The sequence below is a fragment of the Sciurus vulgaris genome, assembly GCF_902686455.1.
Source record: "Sciurus vulgaris genome assembly, chromosome: 1".
Classification (NCBI taxonomy): Eukaryota; Metazoa; Chordata; class Mammalia; order Rodentia; family Sciuridae; genus Sciurus; species Sciurus vulgaris.
In genome coordinates this window covers 173,393,008-173,411,955 of record NC_136461.1, presented here as the reverse complement: position 1 = coordinate 173,411,955, position 18,948 = coordinate 173,393,008, and the positions used below count along the sequence as shown (strand labels likewise).

Sequence of the window (18,948 nt, the reverse complement as noted above, 5' to 3'; positions counted from 1 at the left end):
GAATCTAAGAACAAAAGGAATTTACCTCAACATCATAAAGGCTACATATGACAAACCCAAACCCAACATCATACTGAAGGGAGAAAAAAGGAAAGCAATTCCTTTAAAATCTGGAACAAGGCAAGAATGTCCACTCATCACTTCTATTCAATATAGTCCTTGAAACTCTAGCCAGAGCAATCGGGCAAAAGAAGGAAATCGAAAAGAAAGACAAATAGAAAACAAGTCAAATTATCTGTTTGCTGACAATACGCTCCTAAATATAAAAGACCCAAAACACTCCACCAGAAGACTTGTACAGTTGATAAATTCAGCAAAGTAGCAGAATACATGATCAATATTCACAAATCATTATCTTCTCTGTAATCCAGTAACAATTCTACTGAGAAAGAAATCAGGGAAACTATCCCATTCACAATAACTTCAAAAAATAAAATACACAGAAATTAATCTAACAAAGGAGGGGAAAGATCTCTACAGTAAAAACAACACAATACTGAAGAAAAAAACTGAAGACCTACAAAGATGTAAAAACCTTCCATGCTGTTGGATGGGGAAGAATTAATATTATCAAAATGGCAACACTACAAAAAGCATTATAGATATTTGATGCAATATCTATCAAAATACCAATGACATTCTTCACAAAACTAGAAAAAGCAGTCCTAAAATTCATTATGGAAAATGAAAGACCTAGAACAGCCAAAGTAATCTTAAGAAGAGTGATGCTGGAGGTATCACAACACCCAATCTCATAAATTAGACCAGAAACTCTGCAACTGCTAGAAGAAAACATAGGGTCCCATGCTCCAATAGATTGGCATGGCACTAAGTTAACAAGAATCCAAAAGCACAAGAAATAAAATCAAGAATAAATAAGTGGGACAAATTAAAAAGCTTGGGGTGATGCTTTCTAATCAGCTCCATGGAGTGAGACCAGGAAAGCGAATAAACAGCTTTTCAGTGAAGTACATAAAAGAGAGACTTTACAGGGAATTAATACTGAACTTTCAAAACAGTTTAGGAATTCAGAGGTTTGGATAATAAAATTTAAATAGAAAAAAAATCATACTGCTGGAAGCCACCAGGGTGAATCCACTGCAGGCAAATCAGAGGGGGACCCCAGATTTTAAGCAGTACTGTGGTATATCTTGATGCAGAGAAATCAGAGATCAAAGATATCCTTGGACTGATTCAGTTGGTGAGTTACACTATATTCTTGTGTGGTGAAGATGCTGCATGTCTCATAGCGTCCAAGGATAGCCAAGACAGATGTCATGCCTCCTCAAATGCTATGCCGGCTGGTGGCTGTGGAACGAAACCTTGGTCCCCAGATGTTTGTAATACAAGCTGGGCCCAAAAAGCAGCAGAGGGAGAGGCTCACCACACAATTCAGACTGTGTCTTGAAAACTGAAAGAAATTCAAACACACTTTTACCCAGAGAAATACAAAACACTCAGATCTGAGAGATACTGGATTCCTCTCAATTTTTAAGTCTAGCAATTCCTAAGACCAGGTCCAGGTGCACTTTGGGATGGAGTCCAGAAGGCCAAGAAAGGATTTACAGGTGGCAGAGGGGGTTGAAGGATTGGCTTCTCTGCTGAGCAAGGGGAACCAAGGATAGACTCAGGAGGTACAGACTTCCAGCATGGATAAGCAGCTCCCTGCTCTGGACCTGTGCTGATTGAAAATCTTCGGATCAACTGCCATTGAAAGAAGCACCAGGGAACTAACAAGACAGTGATCCCGCCCTGGGAATGGAGCACACAACACTCCCCAGCCCACCCACCTCATACTTGCAAGAAAGGAAACCCTGAATTTTTTAACTCTATCCACCAACCTGAGGAGCAACAAAAAAAGACGAAGGAGACTATCATATAAATGCTTTGTTTGACCCTGTTTAAAAAAAAAAAAAAAAAGCGGAAGGTCTAGACAGCCTGTGGCTTCTACTCTCATGTTCAATATATACCTCAAGAAAAAACAGAAACAAAGATACTTGGGAACAGACAACCAATATATATTCTCACTGACAATTTTTGACCATGGCAACTGAAAAACTTCCTTAATTTTTCATCAAAAATCTTATTTTTTAATTATCTCATGTTATTTTTTATTGTGTGTTTAATGGTTCGTGGACATTTGTACATATACACATTTGTCTAACTTTTCTCGTTTCCAGCACTTCTTGAAGGAAGTTATTTTTCATGACTGATTTTAAGGGCTAGGGGTTTTTATTAGTATATGTTTTGGATTTGTTTTATATTGTTTTTTCACTTGTCTATTTCTCTTGATTCTCTTTCTCTCTCATTTCTTTTGCTAAAAGCCAAATTCTATTGTTCTCTCCTCAACTGTTCTTTTAAATTTTTTACTTCTACTTTCTCTCCTACCTCACAATTATCACATCTTACCTCTTCTACATTCTCCCTATTCAGCTATTGAAATAGCAAACCCTTTTGCCATCTTACTGTTTCTATTGTTGGCAATTGTTTATCATACCATTTCTGTCTACAATGGCAATTAACATTGTAGATGTTATAATAGGAACTAAGTATTTAGTTTGCGGTATATTGTTTTCATTGGTTGTTTTCATTATTTGTCTCCCCCTAAACTGTGAGGTACTAGAAACCTTCAAGAAATTATAAGTTCATAGAGTAGAAGCTCAGCTGCCTCAGACTCATACTTACAAATGGATAAAACCACAAACACTATGAGAAAAAGCAAGGGAATAAACCATTCCAAACAAACCTCGATAAAAGAATCCACTGATACCACAGTGGAGGAAATGTCAGAGAAAGAATTTAGAAAATTCAAAATTACACTGAGTTCAGGATAAAAGACAATACAAGGAGTGAAATCAGAGAGAAAAAACAGGAAGTGAAAGATCAATAAACAGAGCTTCTGAAAAAAAATCAAGCAGAAATCCTTGCAATGAAGAAACTAATAAACCAAATTAAAAATACAATGGAAAACATGACCAGCAGAATAGACTGCTTGGAAGATAGGCTGCTGACAACAAAGACAAAACATATAATCTTGAAGATAAAGTTCACTATGCAGAAAAGATGTTAAGAGACCATGAACAGAACTTACAAGAAATATGGGACAGGGCGCCAGGGACTCCCTCAAGCAGCCCAACCCCCTCCGGCGGGAAACGCCTCTCTAGGCTAGCTTCCCGGGGCAGACCGCCCAGTGAGAGCCTCCTGACGCAGAGCCAACCATGGATTCCCAAGCCAGCGGAGACATCCGATACACAAGGGGCTTCTGGGACCAGGGCTGGGCAGCCAGAGACCTCTCCAGGCAGCATTGTCCCCCTCCAGGTGCAGGCTTTTTCCACAGGGCGATCCAAGATGGCGGACTAGAGGGTGACTGCATCTCCAGATGCCCCAGAATCCAGGATTCAAGAAGGGGAGGCATTGAGAGTCTCGGACTAAAATAGAACCACGGGGTGAGTCTCCCCTACCCAGCGAAGCTCAGCTGGGCGGCAGGCCCGGATTCGAGTGGCTGATTAGAGTGGGACAGGGCAGATAGCGTCTCCCCCAGGCAGCTCTGTGCACTCTGGCGGTGGGCTCCGCCCACAGGGACAGATCCTCCAGCCTCTCAGAACAGGCCCCCCAGTGAGAGCCCTTCTGCACAGAAGCAGCGCAGCCAGCTCCGGCCAGCCCTGGCCAGCTCAAGCCCGCCCCACTGCAAGCTCCAGCCTACCCACAGGTTGCTTCAGTGACCAGAGCACAGGGCGCCAGGGACTTCCCCAAGCAGCCCAGCCCCCCTCCAGCGGGAAGCGCCTCTCTAGGCTAGCTTCTAGGGGCAAATCACCCAGTGAGAGCCTGTCTACACAGAGCCAGCCACAAGTCCCCAAGCCAGTGGAGACCTCCAACCTACAACCAGCCTCTGGAACCAGGGCTGTGCAACAAGAGACCTCTCCAGGTCTCTCTCCCTGGAACCGGTAGCGGGCTAGGGGCAGCGTTCTTCGGAAGCACTGCATTATCAAATTAATCCAAGACTTCTGGCTACTGAAGGCTGGTAGGTGATACACTGGAAATCTACAGGGTCACTATAAGCCAATAGAGGAAATCTACAAATCACAGAGTCCCACTGACATCTGACCAATATGAGAAAACAAGGGAAGAAAATGTCCAAAACAAACCTAGATACTATATCAATAAAACCCAATGACAGCAAGCAGAAGAAATGTCCGAAAGGGAGTTCAGAATGTACATAATTAAAAAATCAGGGAAGAAAACGAGGAGGTGAAAGAACAAATGCAGGCATTAAATGAACGCACTAATCAACAGTTAAAAGAGCAAATAACGGAAGCAAAAGAGCATTTCAATAAAGAGTTAGAGATACTGAAAAAAAACCAAACAGAAATCCTTGAAATGAAGGAAACAATAAACCAAGTTAAAAACGCCATAGAAAGCATAAACAATAGGATAGATCACCTGGAAGACAGAACCTCAGATATTGAAGACAAAATATTTAATCTTGAAAACAAGGTTGACCAAACAGAGAAGATGGTAAGAAATCATGAACAGAATATACAAGAATTATGGGATATCATGAAGAGGCCAAATTTAAGAATAATTGGGATTGAGGAAGGTTTAGAGAAACAAACCAAAGGAATGAACAATCTATTCAATGAAATAATATCAGAAAATTTTCCAAATCTCAAGAATGAAATGGAAAACCAAGTACGAGAGGCTTATAGGACTCCAAATATGCAAAATTACAACAGACCTACACCAAAGCACATTATTATGAAAATACCTAACATTCAAAATAAAGACAGAATTTTAAAGGCCGCAAGAGAAAAGAATCAGATTACATTCAGGGGGAAACCAATAGGAATATCAGCAGATTTTTCAGTCCAGACCCTAAAAGCTAGAAGGGCCTGGAAAAACATTTACCAGGCCTGAAAGAAAATGGATGCCAACCAAGAATTTTATACCCAGCAAAACTTACTTTCAGATTTGACGATGAGGTAAAATCCTTCCACGATAAACAAAAGCTAAAGGAATTTACTAAAAGAAAGCCAGCATTACAGAGCATTCTCAGCAAAATATTCCATGAGGAAGAGATGAAAAACAACGATGTATATCAGCAACGGGAGGAACTAGCCTAAAGGAATAGCCAAATAAAGGAGAAACCAAATCATGTCAAAAAACAAAAATGAGTCCAATGACTAGGAATACAAATCATATCACAATAATAACTGTGAATGTTAATGGCCTGAACTCATCAATCAAAAGACATAGACTGGCAGATTGGATTAAAAAGAAAAATCCAACAATATGCTGCCTGCAAGAGACCCATCTCATAGAAAGAGATACCCATAGACTAAAGGTGAAAGGATGGGAAAAAACATACCATGCACACGGACAACAAAAAAACTGGAGTATCCATCCTCATTTCAGATAATGTGGACTTTAAGCCAAAACTAGTCAGAAGGGATAAAGAAGGACATTACATACTGCTTAAGGGAAGCATAAATCAGCAAGACATAACAATCATAAATATCTATGCCCCGAACATTGGCTCATCCATGAACGTCAAACAAATCCTTCTCAATTCCAGAAATCAAATAGACCACAACACAATAATACTAGGTATTTTAACACACCTCTCTCACCACTGGATAGATCGTCCAAACAAAAATTGAATAAAGAAACCATAGATCTCAATAACACAATCAACAATTTAGACTTAACCGACTTATATAGAATATACCATCCAACAAAGAACGAATACACTTTCTTCTCAGCAGCACATGGATCCTTCTCTAAAATAGACCATGTTTTATGCCACAAAGCTACTGTTAGCAAATATAAGAAGATAGAGATACTACCTTGTACTCTATCAGATCATAATGGATTGAAATTAGAAATAAATGACAGAATAAAAAACAGAAACTTCTCCAATATTTGGAGATTAAATAATACACTATTATACGATGAATGGATAACAGAAGACATCAGGAGGGAAATTAAAAAATTCTTAGAAGTAAACGAAAACAAAGACACATCATATCAAAATCTCTGGGACACTATGAAAGCAGTACTTAGAGGAAGATTTATTTCATGGGGCGCATTCAACAAAAGAAGTAGAAATCAACAAATAAACGACTTAACACTACAGCTCAAAGCCCTAGAAAAAGAAGAGCAGACCAACACCAAAAGTAGTAGAAAACAGGAAATAGTTAAAATCAGAGCCGAAATCAACGAAATTGAAAAAAAAGAAACAATCGGAAAAATTAACAAAATAAATAGATGGTTCTTTGAAAAAATAAACAAACTTGATAAATCCTTAGCCACACTAACAAAGAGAAAAAGGAGAAAACTCAAATTTCTAAAATTCGGAATGAACAAGGAAATATCACAACAGACACGAGTGAAATACAAAACATAATTAGAAGCTATTTTGAAAATCTATACTCCAACAAAACAGAAAACCTCGAAGACATCAACAAGTTTCTAGAGACATATTAATTACCTAAACTGAACGAGGAAGACATACACAACTTAAATAAATCAATTTCAAGCAATGAAATAGAAGAGGTCATCAAAAGCCTACCAACAAAAAAGAGTCTAGGGCCAGATGGATTCTCAGCCGAGTTCTACAAACCTTTAAAGAGCTCATTCCAATACTTCTCAAAGTATTCCATAAAATAGAAGAGGAGGGAACCCTCCCAAACTCATTCTATGAAGCCAATATCACCCTGATACCTAAACCAGACAGAGACACATCGAGAAAAGAAAATTTCAGACCAATATCCTTAATGAACATCGACGCAAAAATTCTCAACAAAATTTTAGCAAATCGCATACAAAAACATATTAAAAAGATAGTGCACCATGATCAAGTGGGTTCTATCCCAGGGATGCAAGGTTGGTTCAACATCCGGAAATCAATAAATGTCATTCACCATAACAACAGACTAAAAGTTAAGAATCACGTGATTATTTCAATAGATGCAGAAAAAGCATTCGATAAAATACAGCATCCCTTCATGCTCAAAACACTAGAAAAAACTGGGGTAGTGGGATCATTCCTTAACATTGTAAAGGCCATCTACGCTAAGCCCATGGCCAATATCATTCTAAATGGTGAAAAACTGAAAGCATTCCCCCTAAAAACTGGAACAAGGCAGGGATGACCTCTTTCACCACTTCTATTCAACATTGTTCTTGAGACTCTAGCCAGAGCAATTAGACAAACCAAAGAAATTAAAGGGATACGAATTGGAAAAAAGAGGAACTCAAACTATCCCTGTTCGCTGATGACATGACTATATATTTAGAGGAACCTGGAAATTCCACCAGAAAACTCTTAGAACTCATAAGTGAATTCAGTAAAGTAGCAGGTTACAAGATCGATGCTCATAAATCCAATGCATTTTTATACATAAGTGATGAATCTTCAGAAAGAGAAATTAGGAAAACTACCCCATTCACACTAGCATCAAAAAAAAATAAAATACTTGGGAATCAATCTCACAAAAGAGGTGAAAGACCTCTACAATGAGAACTACAGAACACTAAAGAAAGAAATTAAAGAAAACCTTAGAAGATGGAAAGATCTCCCATGTACATGGATAGGAAGAATTAATATTGTCAAAATGGCCATACTACCAAAAGTGCTATATAGATTCAATGCAATTCCAACTAAAATCCCAATGATGTACCTTACAGAAATAGAGCAAGCAATTATGAAATTCATCTGGAAGAATAAGAAACCCAGAATAGCTAAAGCAATCCTCAGTAGAAAGAGCGAAGCAGGGGGAATCGCAATACCAGATCTTCAACTCTATTACAAAGCAATAGTAACAAAAACGGCATGGTATTGGTACCAAAATAGAAAGGTAGATCAATGGTACAGAATAGAGGACACGGACACAAACCCAAATAAATACAGTTTTCTCATACTAGACAAAGGGGCCAAAAATATGCAATGGAGAAAAGATAGCCTCTTCAACAAATGGTGCTGGGAAAACGGGAAAACCATATGCAACAGAATGAAATTAAACCCTTATCTCTCACCCTGCACAAAACTCAACTCACAATGGATCAAGGACCTCGGAATCAGACCAGAGACCCTGCATCTTATAGAAGAAAAAGTAGGCCCAAACCTTAAACTTTTTGGCTTAGGATCAGACTTCCTTAACAGGACTCCCATAGCACAAGAAATAAAAGCAAGAATCAACAACTGGTATAGATTCAAACTAAAAAGCTTTCTCTCAGCAAAGGAAACTATCAGTAATGTGAAGAGAGAGCCTACAGAGTGGGAGAATATCTTTGCCAATCATACTTCAGATAGAGTGCTAATATCCCGAATCTATAAAGAACTCAGAAAACTCTACACCAAGAATACAAATAATCCAGTCAGCAAATGGGCTAAGGAAATGAACAGACACTTCACAGAAGAAGATGTACAAGCAATCAACAGATATATGAAAAAATGTTCAACATCTCTAGTAATAAGAGAAATGCAAATCAAAACTATCCTAAGATTTCATCTCACCCCAATTAGAATGGCAATTATCAAGAACATAAGCAACAATAGGTATTGGCGAGGATGTGGGGAAAAAGGTACACTCATACATCGCTGGTGGTGTTGCAAACTAGTGCAGCCACTCTGGAAAGCATTACGGAGATTCCTCAGAAAGCTTGGAATGGAATCACCATTTGCCCCAACTATCCCACTCCTTGGCCTATACCCAAAGGACTTAAAATCAGCATACTACAGAGATACAGCCACATCAATGTTCATAGCTGCTCAATTCACTATAGCCATATTGTGGAACCAACCCAGATGCCCTTCAGTTGATGAATGGATAAGGAAACTGTGGCATATATATACAATGGACTATTACTCTGCCATGAGGAATGACAAAATTATGGCATTCGCAGGCAAATGGATGAAATTGGAGGATATCATGCTAAGTGAGATAAGCCAATCTCAAAAAACTAAAGGACGAATGATCTCGCTGATAAGCGGATGAGGACATACGGGGGGGGGGGGGGGGGGTAGGAGGGGTTAGTGTTAGGGTTAGGGTTAGGTTTAGGGTTAGGGATAAGGAGGGTAGTAAGAATGAGGAAGAAAGGAATGTATAGAGGGAAAAGAGGGGTGGGAGGGGAGGGGGGAAGGGAAGAAAATAACAAAATGAATCAAACAACATTGCCCTATGTAAATTTATGATTTTTAATTAAAATTAAAAAAAAAAGAACACTAGTAGCACGTTCCAAAATGAAAAAAAAAAAAAAAAATGGGATAACATGAAAAGACCAAATTCAAGATTTATTAGGATACGAACTAAAGAATGCACAATCTGTTCAATGAAATAATATCAGAAAATTTCCCAAACCTTAAGAATAAAATGTAAAATCAAATACAGTAGGTATACGGGATTCCAAACATACTGAAGGACAACAGACCCACACCAAGGCACATTATTACAAAAAATCACGAATATACAGAACAAGGATAGAATTTTTAAGGCTGCTGGAGAAAAAAGACAGGTCATATATAGCAGAAAAGCAATTGGATTTTAGCTGGTCTGTCAACCCAGACCCTAATTAAATTTAAGCTAGGAAGTTATGGAAAAAATATACATCACACTCTGAAAGACAATGGATGCCAACCAAGAACACAAAGCCAACAAAATTAACCTTCATATTTGAAAATGAAATTAAAACCTTCCATTATAAACAAAAGTAAAAAAGTATTCACAACTAGAAAGTCTGCACTACAAAATATACTCAAAAAAATATTTCATGAAGAAGAAATGGAAAGCCAACAGAGGGAGGAACTACCCTAGAATAGTCAAGCAAAGGATAAACTAATACAAATTTAAAACTAGAAATGAAATAAAAGGGAATAAAGATCATCACTCAATAATTACACTGTAAATGGATTCAGTTCTTCAATCAAAAGACATATACTGATTCAAGCATCTCAGAAGGTTGAGTCAGGAGGATCATGAGTTCAAAGTCAGACTCAGCAAAAATGAGGCACTAAGTAACTCAGTGAGACCCTGTCTCTAAATAAAATACAACACCAGGCTGGCGATAGGGGTCAGAGATCGAGTGCCCCTGAGTTCAATCCCCAGTTACTGCTCCCCCCACCAAAAAGACACAGACTGGCAGATTAGGTTAAAAATAAAAGAATAAGAAAAAAGAATATCATTCACATGGATCTCCTAAAAAAGCAGGCGTTTCTATCCTCATATCAGATACAGTGAAGTTAAATCCACAGTTAATCAGAAAGGACAAAGAATAGCCAAAACAATCTTTACTGAGAAAAGGGAAGCAGAAGGCATCACAATACCAGAACTTAAATTCTACTACAAGCTATAGTAACAGAACAGCATGGTTTTGGCACCAAAACAGACATGAAGAACAATGGAACAGAATAGAAGACATTGAGATAAATGCACATAAATAAAGATATCTCATAGTGAACAAAGGCAGCATAAACCTACATTGTAGAAAAGAGAGTCTCTTCAACAAATAGTGCTGGGAAAACTGGAAATCCATATGTAACCAAGTGAAACTAGACCAACTCTCTTATCCTGCACAAAACTCAACTCAAAGTAGACCAAAGATCTACTAGAAGGAGGCGTGGGCCAAATCTCCTTCATGTCGGCTTAGGAACTGACTTCCTCAACAAGACTCCTAAGGCACAAGATGTAAAATCAAGAATCAATAAGTGGGATGGTATCAAATTAAAAAGCTTCTTCACAGCAAAGGAAACAATCAAAAATCTGAACAGAGATCCTACAGAAAGAGAGAAAATCTTTCCCACTTGCATCTCAGATAGAGCATTAATCTCCAGGTTATACAAAGAACTCAAAAACCTTAAAAACAAAACAACAAATAACCAATCAATAAATGGGCAAAGGATCTGAACAGGGACTTCACAGAAGAAATACAAATGGTCAAAAAATATATGCAAAAATGTTCAACATCTCTAGCAATTAGAGAAATACAAATTAAAACTACATTGGGATTTTATCTCACTCCAGTCAGAATGGCAATTATAAAGAATACAAGTAACAATAAATGTTGGTGAGGATGTGGGGAGAAAGGTACTCTAACACATTGTTGGTGGGACTGTAAATTAGTGCAACCATTCTGGAAAGCAGTATGGAGATTCTACAGACTGAAGATAAAAGAATGGGGAAAAAAACATATCATTCACATGGATCTTGTAAACAAGTTCAGGTTTCTATCCTCATATCAGATAATGTGAACTTCAACGAAAGCTAATCAGAAGGACATTTTAAATTGCTTAAATGAATTATACATGAACAAGTCATAACAATCATAAATATTTATGCCCCAAGCAATAGAGGATCTATGCACATCAAACAAACCATTCTCAATTGCCAGAAAATTTGGAATGGAATTACCATTTTGATCCAGTTATCCCACTCCTTGGCATATACCCAAAGGACTTAAAATCAGCACGCTATAATGATGCATCCACATCAATGTTCATAGCTGCTTAATTGACAATAGCTAAGTTATGGAACCAATCTAGGTGTCCTTCAATAGATTAATGGATAAAGAAAATGTGGTACAATTACAAAATGGAATATTACTCAGCCATAAAGAAGAATAAAATTATGCCATTTGCCAGCAAATGATGGAACCCGAGGCTATCATGCTGAGTGAAATAAGCCAATACCAAAAAACCAAAGGCTGCATTTTCTCTCTGATGTGCATATGCTAAATCACAATGGGAGGAGGAGGGGAGATTCACTGGACTAGGACAGGGGGATCTGGGGGAAGGGAGGGGAGATGGGAATGGGAAATACAGTAGAATGAATCACAGAACTTTCCTATGTTCAGTGTAACTCCACATCGTGTATAGCACAAGAAGAGGAATTTATACTCCATGTATATATGATATGTCAAAATACATTCTACTTTCCCATATAACAAAAACAATTAAAAAACATGAACAATATAAAATAAATAAATTGCACTTAACTAAACAGCATATCTATGTATTGACTTCTGTATTATTTGCAAATTTCAGTTGCTAAAATTATGTTAAAGATAATTTTCCTATTTAGAAAAAATAATTTAAACTATTTCAAAACAACATAGTTCTCTAAAGTATGGCAAAAACAAAAATCACTGAAATAATACAGAAGGGGGTCTCATCTACAAAAATAACAATTTATCCAAATAAAAATTAACATTCTGTGATCTCATGTCTTTAGTATTTATTGGAATAATTTTAGATTTGCACAGACTTATTTTATGTCACATTTGACTTTATAATAAACCCTATATATCCTTAAAATAAACCTTATTAATTCTCAATTCTTTTCAATGTAAAGGCTACAATTCATTTTAGAAACTACCCCTTTTTTAAGAAGTTAAAAAGTTTCCGCAGCCAACAGCACTGTATAAAAAATTAGTTTAGTCTTATAATTGATAAATATATCAGCACATAATTGAGATAACAGTTTTTAGAAATGATTCTTAAAACTGATAATGACATATCAACTGTGACAAATCCACAGTATTTCTTTTAAAATCTTTTTAGTTGTAGATGGATACAATACCTTTATTTTATTTATTTATTCTTATGTGCTGCAGAGGATAGAACCCAGTGCCTCATATGCTGGGTGAGCACTCTACCACTGAGCAACAACCCCAGCCCCCATAGTATTTCTTTATACCTTAGAATATAAAATGTGGCTCAAATACAACATGTGATATACATAGATATAAATACACCTATCTTATTAAAACACAATAAATGACAGAAGGAATATGGATGACTAAGGAAAAAATGAAACTTACGAAGAGAAATTAAGAATAACAACATTAAAATGGCTTCATTTTGTAAAGAAATTCATACCAAGACTTTAATACAAATTATTTTAATTTTCTGGAACAAAAGGCAAATTCCCTTAAAATGTGATCAAGTGCTTGCTAATTTTATTTTAAAAGTTACATTATATTAAAGAAATTAAAACATTTTAGATTTTAAAAATTATTTTTATTTTAATAAAGAAAACTAATGGAAAATGTTCTGTAAAAATAAGATTACTAATTTGGATGAGAAAAAAAGACACTTTAAATGAAATATTTCATATTTTCAAGTATAAAAATACTTCACTAGAAAAAAATTTCATATATTTAAGCAATTATTTCTTTAATATATTGAAAGCATTACTTCTATATAAAGACATATGACTAGACAATAGTACCAGAAAAATATTACCTGTCTATAAATCTCCTTGAATTAAAAAAAAAAAAATGACTTTCAACTAAAGCAACCCATTCTGAATGAAAATAAGAGCTAAACATCAGTTTCTTCCAAAATATAGCTTCTATGACAAACATATTATGACTTTATATATAACGGGTATGCTTTGTTCTGTGGCTACAAATTCATATGAAATCATTTAGTAGATTGCCCTTGCAATTCCTATTACAATTGGAAGCTTCATGGATTCTTCCACCATGGATTAACAAAATCGTCCAACATGGATTAACCGTTATTTCCACAACAGACATTATGACAAAAACATTTTAGACATCTGAAAGATTAATTTTAGAGTCTGGATAAAAGACAGTACAATTGTGATAGTAATAACATGGGCATAGGACAGAAACATCTTTTTCCTCCCTAAAATTATAAAATGAAAATTAACTTATTAACATATAATGCTTACCAGCAAGTGGGGAATTTCAGAAATTTACCATAAAGAGCAGTGCTAAAGGAGGGAATAATCGGTACAGGTAAGCAGTAAGATCCATTAACATCCAAAGATGTCAGTCCTGCCTGGAAACCAAATATCTGGAAGAAAAAAAAAAATCCAAATGTTCACCAAGTTTCAATAAACACAGGATAAAATGTCAGTTTCAATTTCCTGTATAATAGCTGCACAATATGCTTCAATCTCTTTCTCCACTTCCCAAACGATCCACATTTTCTTTTATTCAATTTGTAATTACAAGATCAGATTACATAGTATTTCTTTCCTATCCCTAAAAGATCACTGTCTTTTTTGGCAAAATTTTTAGGCTTCACATTATATTTCTATATATATTCTTTATGTGTTGTTATGTTGGCCACTAAAATGTACATATTTTTCTGTAAGAGGCTAACTGCATTTTCCACATTATGAATTATAAATACATTAGTATTATCTGATAAAAAGAATATTAACTACAAGAACAAATATTTAAAGTGTATCTTGCCTTCAACTTGCATTATGCACACACAAAAAGGATATCCAAAAATATCTTAAAATACTACTTCGTTCTCCTTTCTTTGGTAAATTAATTATAGGTTTGAGGTTTATACTCCAGAAAATTTGGCTCATGACATAATTTCTTTGTATTAAGTTTACACTTAAAAGTAGCAGATCACAATAAAAAAATCTCAAAAGCAGTGACAGAAATTCCTGGACACTGTATTTCTTCAAAAAAAAAAAAAAAAAAAATGTCACACCGGAAAGGGTGACCAAAAGCATTACAAAAACAAAGGGTGACTGTTTTCCAATAATATGCAAAAGCAGTTTAACCTCAACATTCATCTTGAGTTATTATTTTTATTCTTGGATTAATAATGCAATGACTTCATGGGTATTAAGCCACACTAGCATTAATTCCAAATGCATCAATACATACTTAGAATTTCTTCACAACTAATTTTCAAAAACCAATTTGTTCAATTAGCATTCAGTAACACTTAATTTCTTAAAAAGAGGGCAGAAGATGTGTATATAGTTCAGTGGTAGAGCGCTTCCTTACCATATGGGAATCCCTTGATTTTGCTCTCCAGCATCATAATAAAATAAAAAATGAAAAATATTCACCTACTTTCAAATGGTTTCAAAAACCTATTATGCTCCTACCATTTATCAAATTCACAATGTCAAATCCATATTTCTAAAACTAGCTTTCAATCAACAAACAGTTTTGGAAACGAGACATCAGAAAGAATTACATTTAAAGAGGAAACTGCATTTTAACGGACTTACCCATCTAATTACTATCAAGAAAAAATTCTTAGTGGCACATCTATTAATTCCTACAGGTTCCGCTCTTAACAACTGACAATAATTGTAAAAAAACATGTTTCTAATATTAAATGATGGCTTTATATTTTAACTTAAAAATTAAACTATTTCAGGGCTGGGGCTGTTGCTCAGTAGTGGAGTGTTTTCCTAGCATAGGTTCAATCCTTAGCACCAAATAAAAATAAACAAATAAAATGGGGGTATTCTTCCATCTACAACTACAAAAAAAAGTTTTTTAATTAAACTATTTCATATTTGTTCTTTTTTAAGACCTTTTCTGAGCAACAAAATAAACAAATTACAATGTTGAGAACTGTATAATTTTTGGCATTTCACATTTCCTCAAAAAGGCACGATATTTAAAAGATTCTGAAATTTACAAGTATATGACAACACAAAACAGAATTACTGAAAAAATGTCTACTCAGGAGGCTAAGGCAGAAGGATTCCAAGTTTGAGGCCAGCCACAGCAACTTAGCAAAACACTGTCTCAAAAAATAAGAAGAACTGGAAGATGTAGCTTAATGGTAAAGCACCCATGGGTCCAATATCTAGTTAAATTTAAAAAGTCTAACCTCCAAATATTTCTAGAGTTATGAATAAAGATGAATAAAGGTAATATTTTTTTCACATATTACCTGTGCTAAACTAATAACTCTCTCAAAGTCACTAATTTTCCATTAAGGCCCCATAGTATGATTACAGACACTATCATTAATATTATTCAGATGAAATTGGGTGTAGAGGAGATCCCCTGCTGGTTATTTGCAGAATTGTAAAGGATTCTATGGAAACTATATTATTCTATTTTTTTTTTAATTTTTTATTATGCTTGTTGTCCAGAGATGCTGCTAAGAAAACACTCAAGCAGGTAAAAATTATAATGAAAGGGGAATGTTGGACAAATTACTTTCTACATACAGCCAAATTATTATATTTATACTAATGATATTGTGCTTCCTATAACCCCATGGGAAAATATTATAAAATAAATCTCCACCTCACTCTTTTAAATTACAGCAGTTAGATACATTTGCAGGACTTACATAACCTAATAACTTGTCAATAACCTTTTACTGAGATTATAAATAGCTGACATAGGAAAAGGAAAACAAGCCCACTGTGAATTTAAGTTATTTTCACACACAGCTGGTCACACATGCAGAAAGGAATGAAAGTGCAGAATGCCAAAAACTAATTATAAAAAAAGTAGTGAAAATGTACCAAGCAGAGTAAGTTAACAACCAATATAAGCTTTACCTAAAGACAAAATTGAATGAGATAAACATTACATTAAATAAAATATAATGCCACTTAACAACAACAAAAATCTTTATCTGGCAAAATATAAAAATATATCATCAATATTTTAACATTTCATAACAAATATTCTTGAAATAACACCTCTAATACAAGAAACTATAGGAAATTAGAAACACCAATAAAATAACTTCAAATTTTTAAGAAAAACAGAAGGATAAATTAAGATTTGTAATATTAAAAAGAAAAAAATTTAAAAAGTATGCGATAATTGCATTTATGTAGGTTTGTACCAGTGTCTTCTATTAAGTTCCACTAGTTTTCATGTCTGTTTTGGTGCCAATATCACGCCATTTTTGTTACTATACCTCTGTAGTATATCTTAAAGTCCAATATTGTGATGTCTCCTGCTTCACTTCTCTTGCTAAGAATTGCTTTGGCTATTTTGAGCTTCTTATTTTTCCAAATGAATTTCATGACTGCTTTTTCTATTTCTATGAAAAATATCATTGGATTTGAATAAAAAATTACATTAAATCTGTATAGTGCTTTTGGTTGTATGACCATTCTGACAATATTAATTCTGCCTACTCAAGAAGATGGGAGATGGTTTCATCTTCTAAGGTCTTCTTCAATTTCTTTCTTTAGTGTTCTGTAGTTTTTCACTGTAGAGGTCTTTCACTTCTTTCGTTAGATTGATTTCCAAGTATTTTATGTTTTTTGAGGTTATTGTGAATGGGATAGTTTTCCTAATTTCTGTTTCAGTTTATTCATCACTGATGTATAGGAATGCAGTTGATTTGTGGGTGTTAATTTTATATCCCGCTTCTTTGCTGAATTCATTGATGAATTCCAGAAGCTTTCTGGTGGAGTTTTATGGGTGTTCTAAATATAGAATCATGTCATAGGGCAAATAGGGACAGTGTGAGCTGTTTTCCATTTCACAGGCCTTTAATTTCTCTCTTTTGTCTAATTGCTCTAGGCAAGGATTCCCCTCATTCTTTTGCATACAGATATTCAATATTACCAGTATTCTGTGTTAAAAAAAACTGTACTATCCAAGTGAACAGTATTGACATCTTTGTCAAAAATCATTTGACCATATACATGAGGGTTTATTTCTGGGCACTCTATCTTATTCCATTGCTACATATGTCTAGATTTATGCCAATACCATACTGTTTTGATTGCTGCCACTTTACAGTTGGTTTTGTAGTAGATTTTATCAAGTATGAATTCTCCAGTTTTGTTCTCGAGGTTGTATTTAATAGACAGACTATTTTGACTATTCAGCATTCCTCAAGATTTCATATGAATTTTAGGATGGGTTTTTCTATTTCTACAAAAAACATCATTGGGATTTTGATAGGGATTGCACTGAATCTGTAGGTTACTTTGGCTAGATTGATTTTTTTTTAATATTAAGTCTTCTAGTAAATGACCATGGGATGTCTCTACTTTTTTATGTCTTAACTCCTTTCAGCAGTGTTTTATAGTTCTTATTGTATAAGTCTTTCAACTCCTTGGTAAGTGATAAACCTCTCAAAGGTTTATTAAAACGACAAGGCAAAAGCAAGCTACAGGCCACAAGCGAAATTCCACTCCCTGCCTCTTTTTGTACAGACTACAACTTAATACTTGTTATACATGAACATTAATAATCAATTTGATGATGTGATCACTGAATTGGAAAACTTAATTAGGTTAAACATGATTCTAAGAGAAAGGATTTCATTCTTCTAATTAGTAAAACTGTATCACAAAAAAAAGTATTCAATATTACATTCTGAATGCTATCAACTCAAAACTGTGGAAACTTTTTTCTTGTTCTTTTTATTTCTTCCAAAAGGTTGGAATTTTTTATTTCATTTTAAATTTTAAATTTGAATAGTCATGTGCTGTGAACATCTGCTGGATTGGATGGCACTAGAACTTTCAAGTATCACATTTGCCTTAAATTCTGCAGGAAGAAGAGGAGAATGCCTATGTTCTTATTTTGTGATCACTTAAACTACTTGGATCTTTAAACAGTCCTGCAGAGCTCTGTGCCTCATGAAGATCTTTAGTTTCTCCCTGCAGCTCATTCTCTAGATCACAGACACCAGTAGGATTGGAAAGACACAAAGTCATTTTGCTTTTGTATCTGAATCCACCTCTTGACCTCTGCACCTCCACCTACCATAATCCTCAATTTTGCCTTCTGGCCCACAAGGTCCATAATATTTACACTCTGATCCTTTAAACAAAAGCTTGCTTTACTCCTGTTGTAGAGTATACATTAAAAATTGAAACAAATGGGTATTAAGATAGAAATGCTTTCAAATGTTTCATATACTACTAAAGAACTTTACAAACTGACTGCACTAACTCACATATCAATCAGATGTGTATGAAAGCAACATTTCCTCCCAAATGACTACTTGAAGTAAAAAATTACTGAATTCAAGGGGTACTTTTTTTCTTAATTTTTTTTCAGTTGTTGATGAATCTTTGCTTTTAATTTTATTTATATGTGGTGCTGAGAATCAAACCCAGAGTCCCACATATGCTAGACGAGTGCTCTACCACCCTGCTATGATCCCAGCCCCCAAGGGGTTTTGATTCTATCTTAACCCACCTCCTTGACCTCTCTTCAAGCATCTGT

The 18,948-nt window shown here is 35.2% G+C and overlaps 1 protein-coding gene across 1 annotated transcript in view; it reads right to left on the bottom strand.

The window, feature by feature from the left end:
• LOC306653220 (intermembrane lipid transfer protein VPS13B-like) overlaps positions 1-18,948 on the bottom strand; it is a gene marked incomplete at its 5' end in the record, with an annotated part of 899,457 nt that overhangs the window by 739,057 nt on the left and 141,452 nt on the right. The window contains 1 exon segment of the mRNA XM_079126163.1: positions 13,692-13,816. Coding sequence (XP_078982289.1) covers positions 13,692-13,816 — 125 coding nt within the window.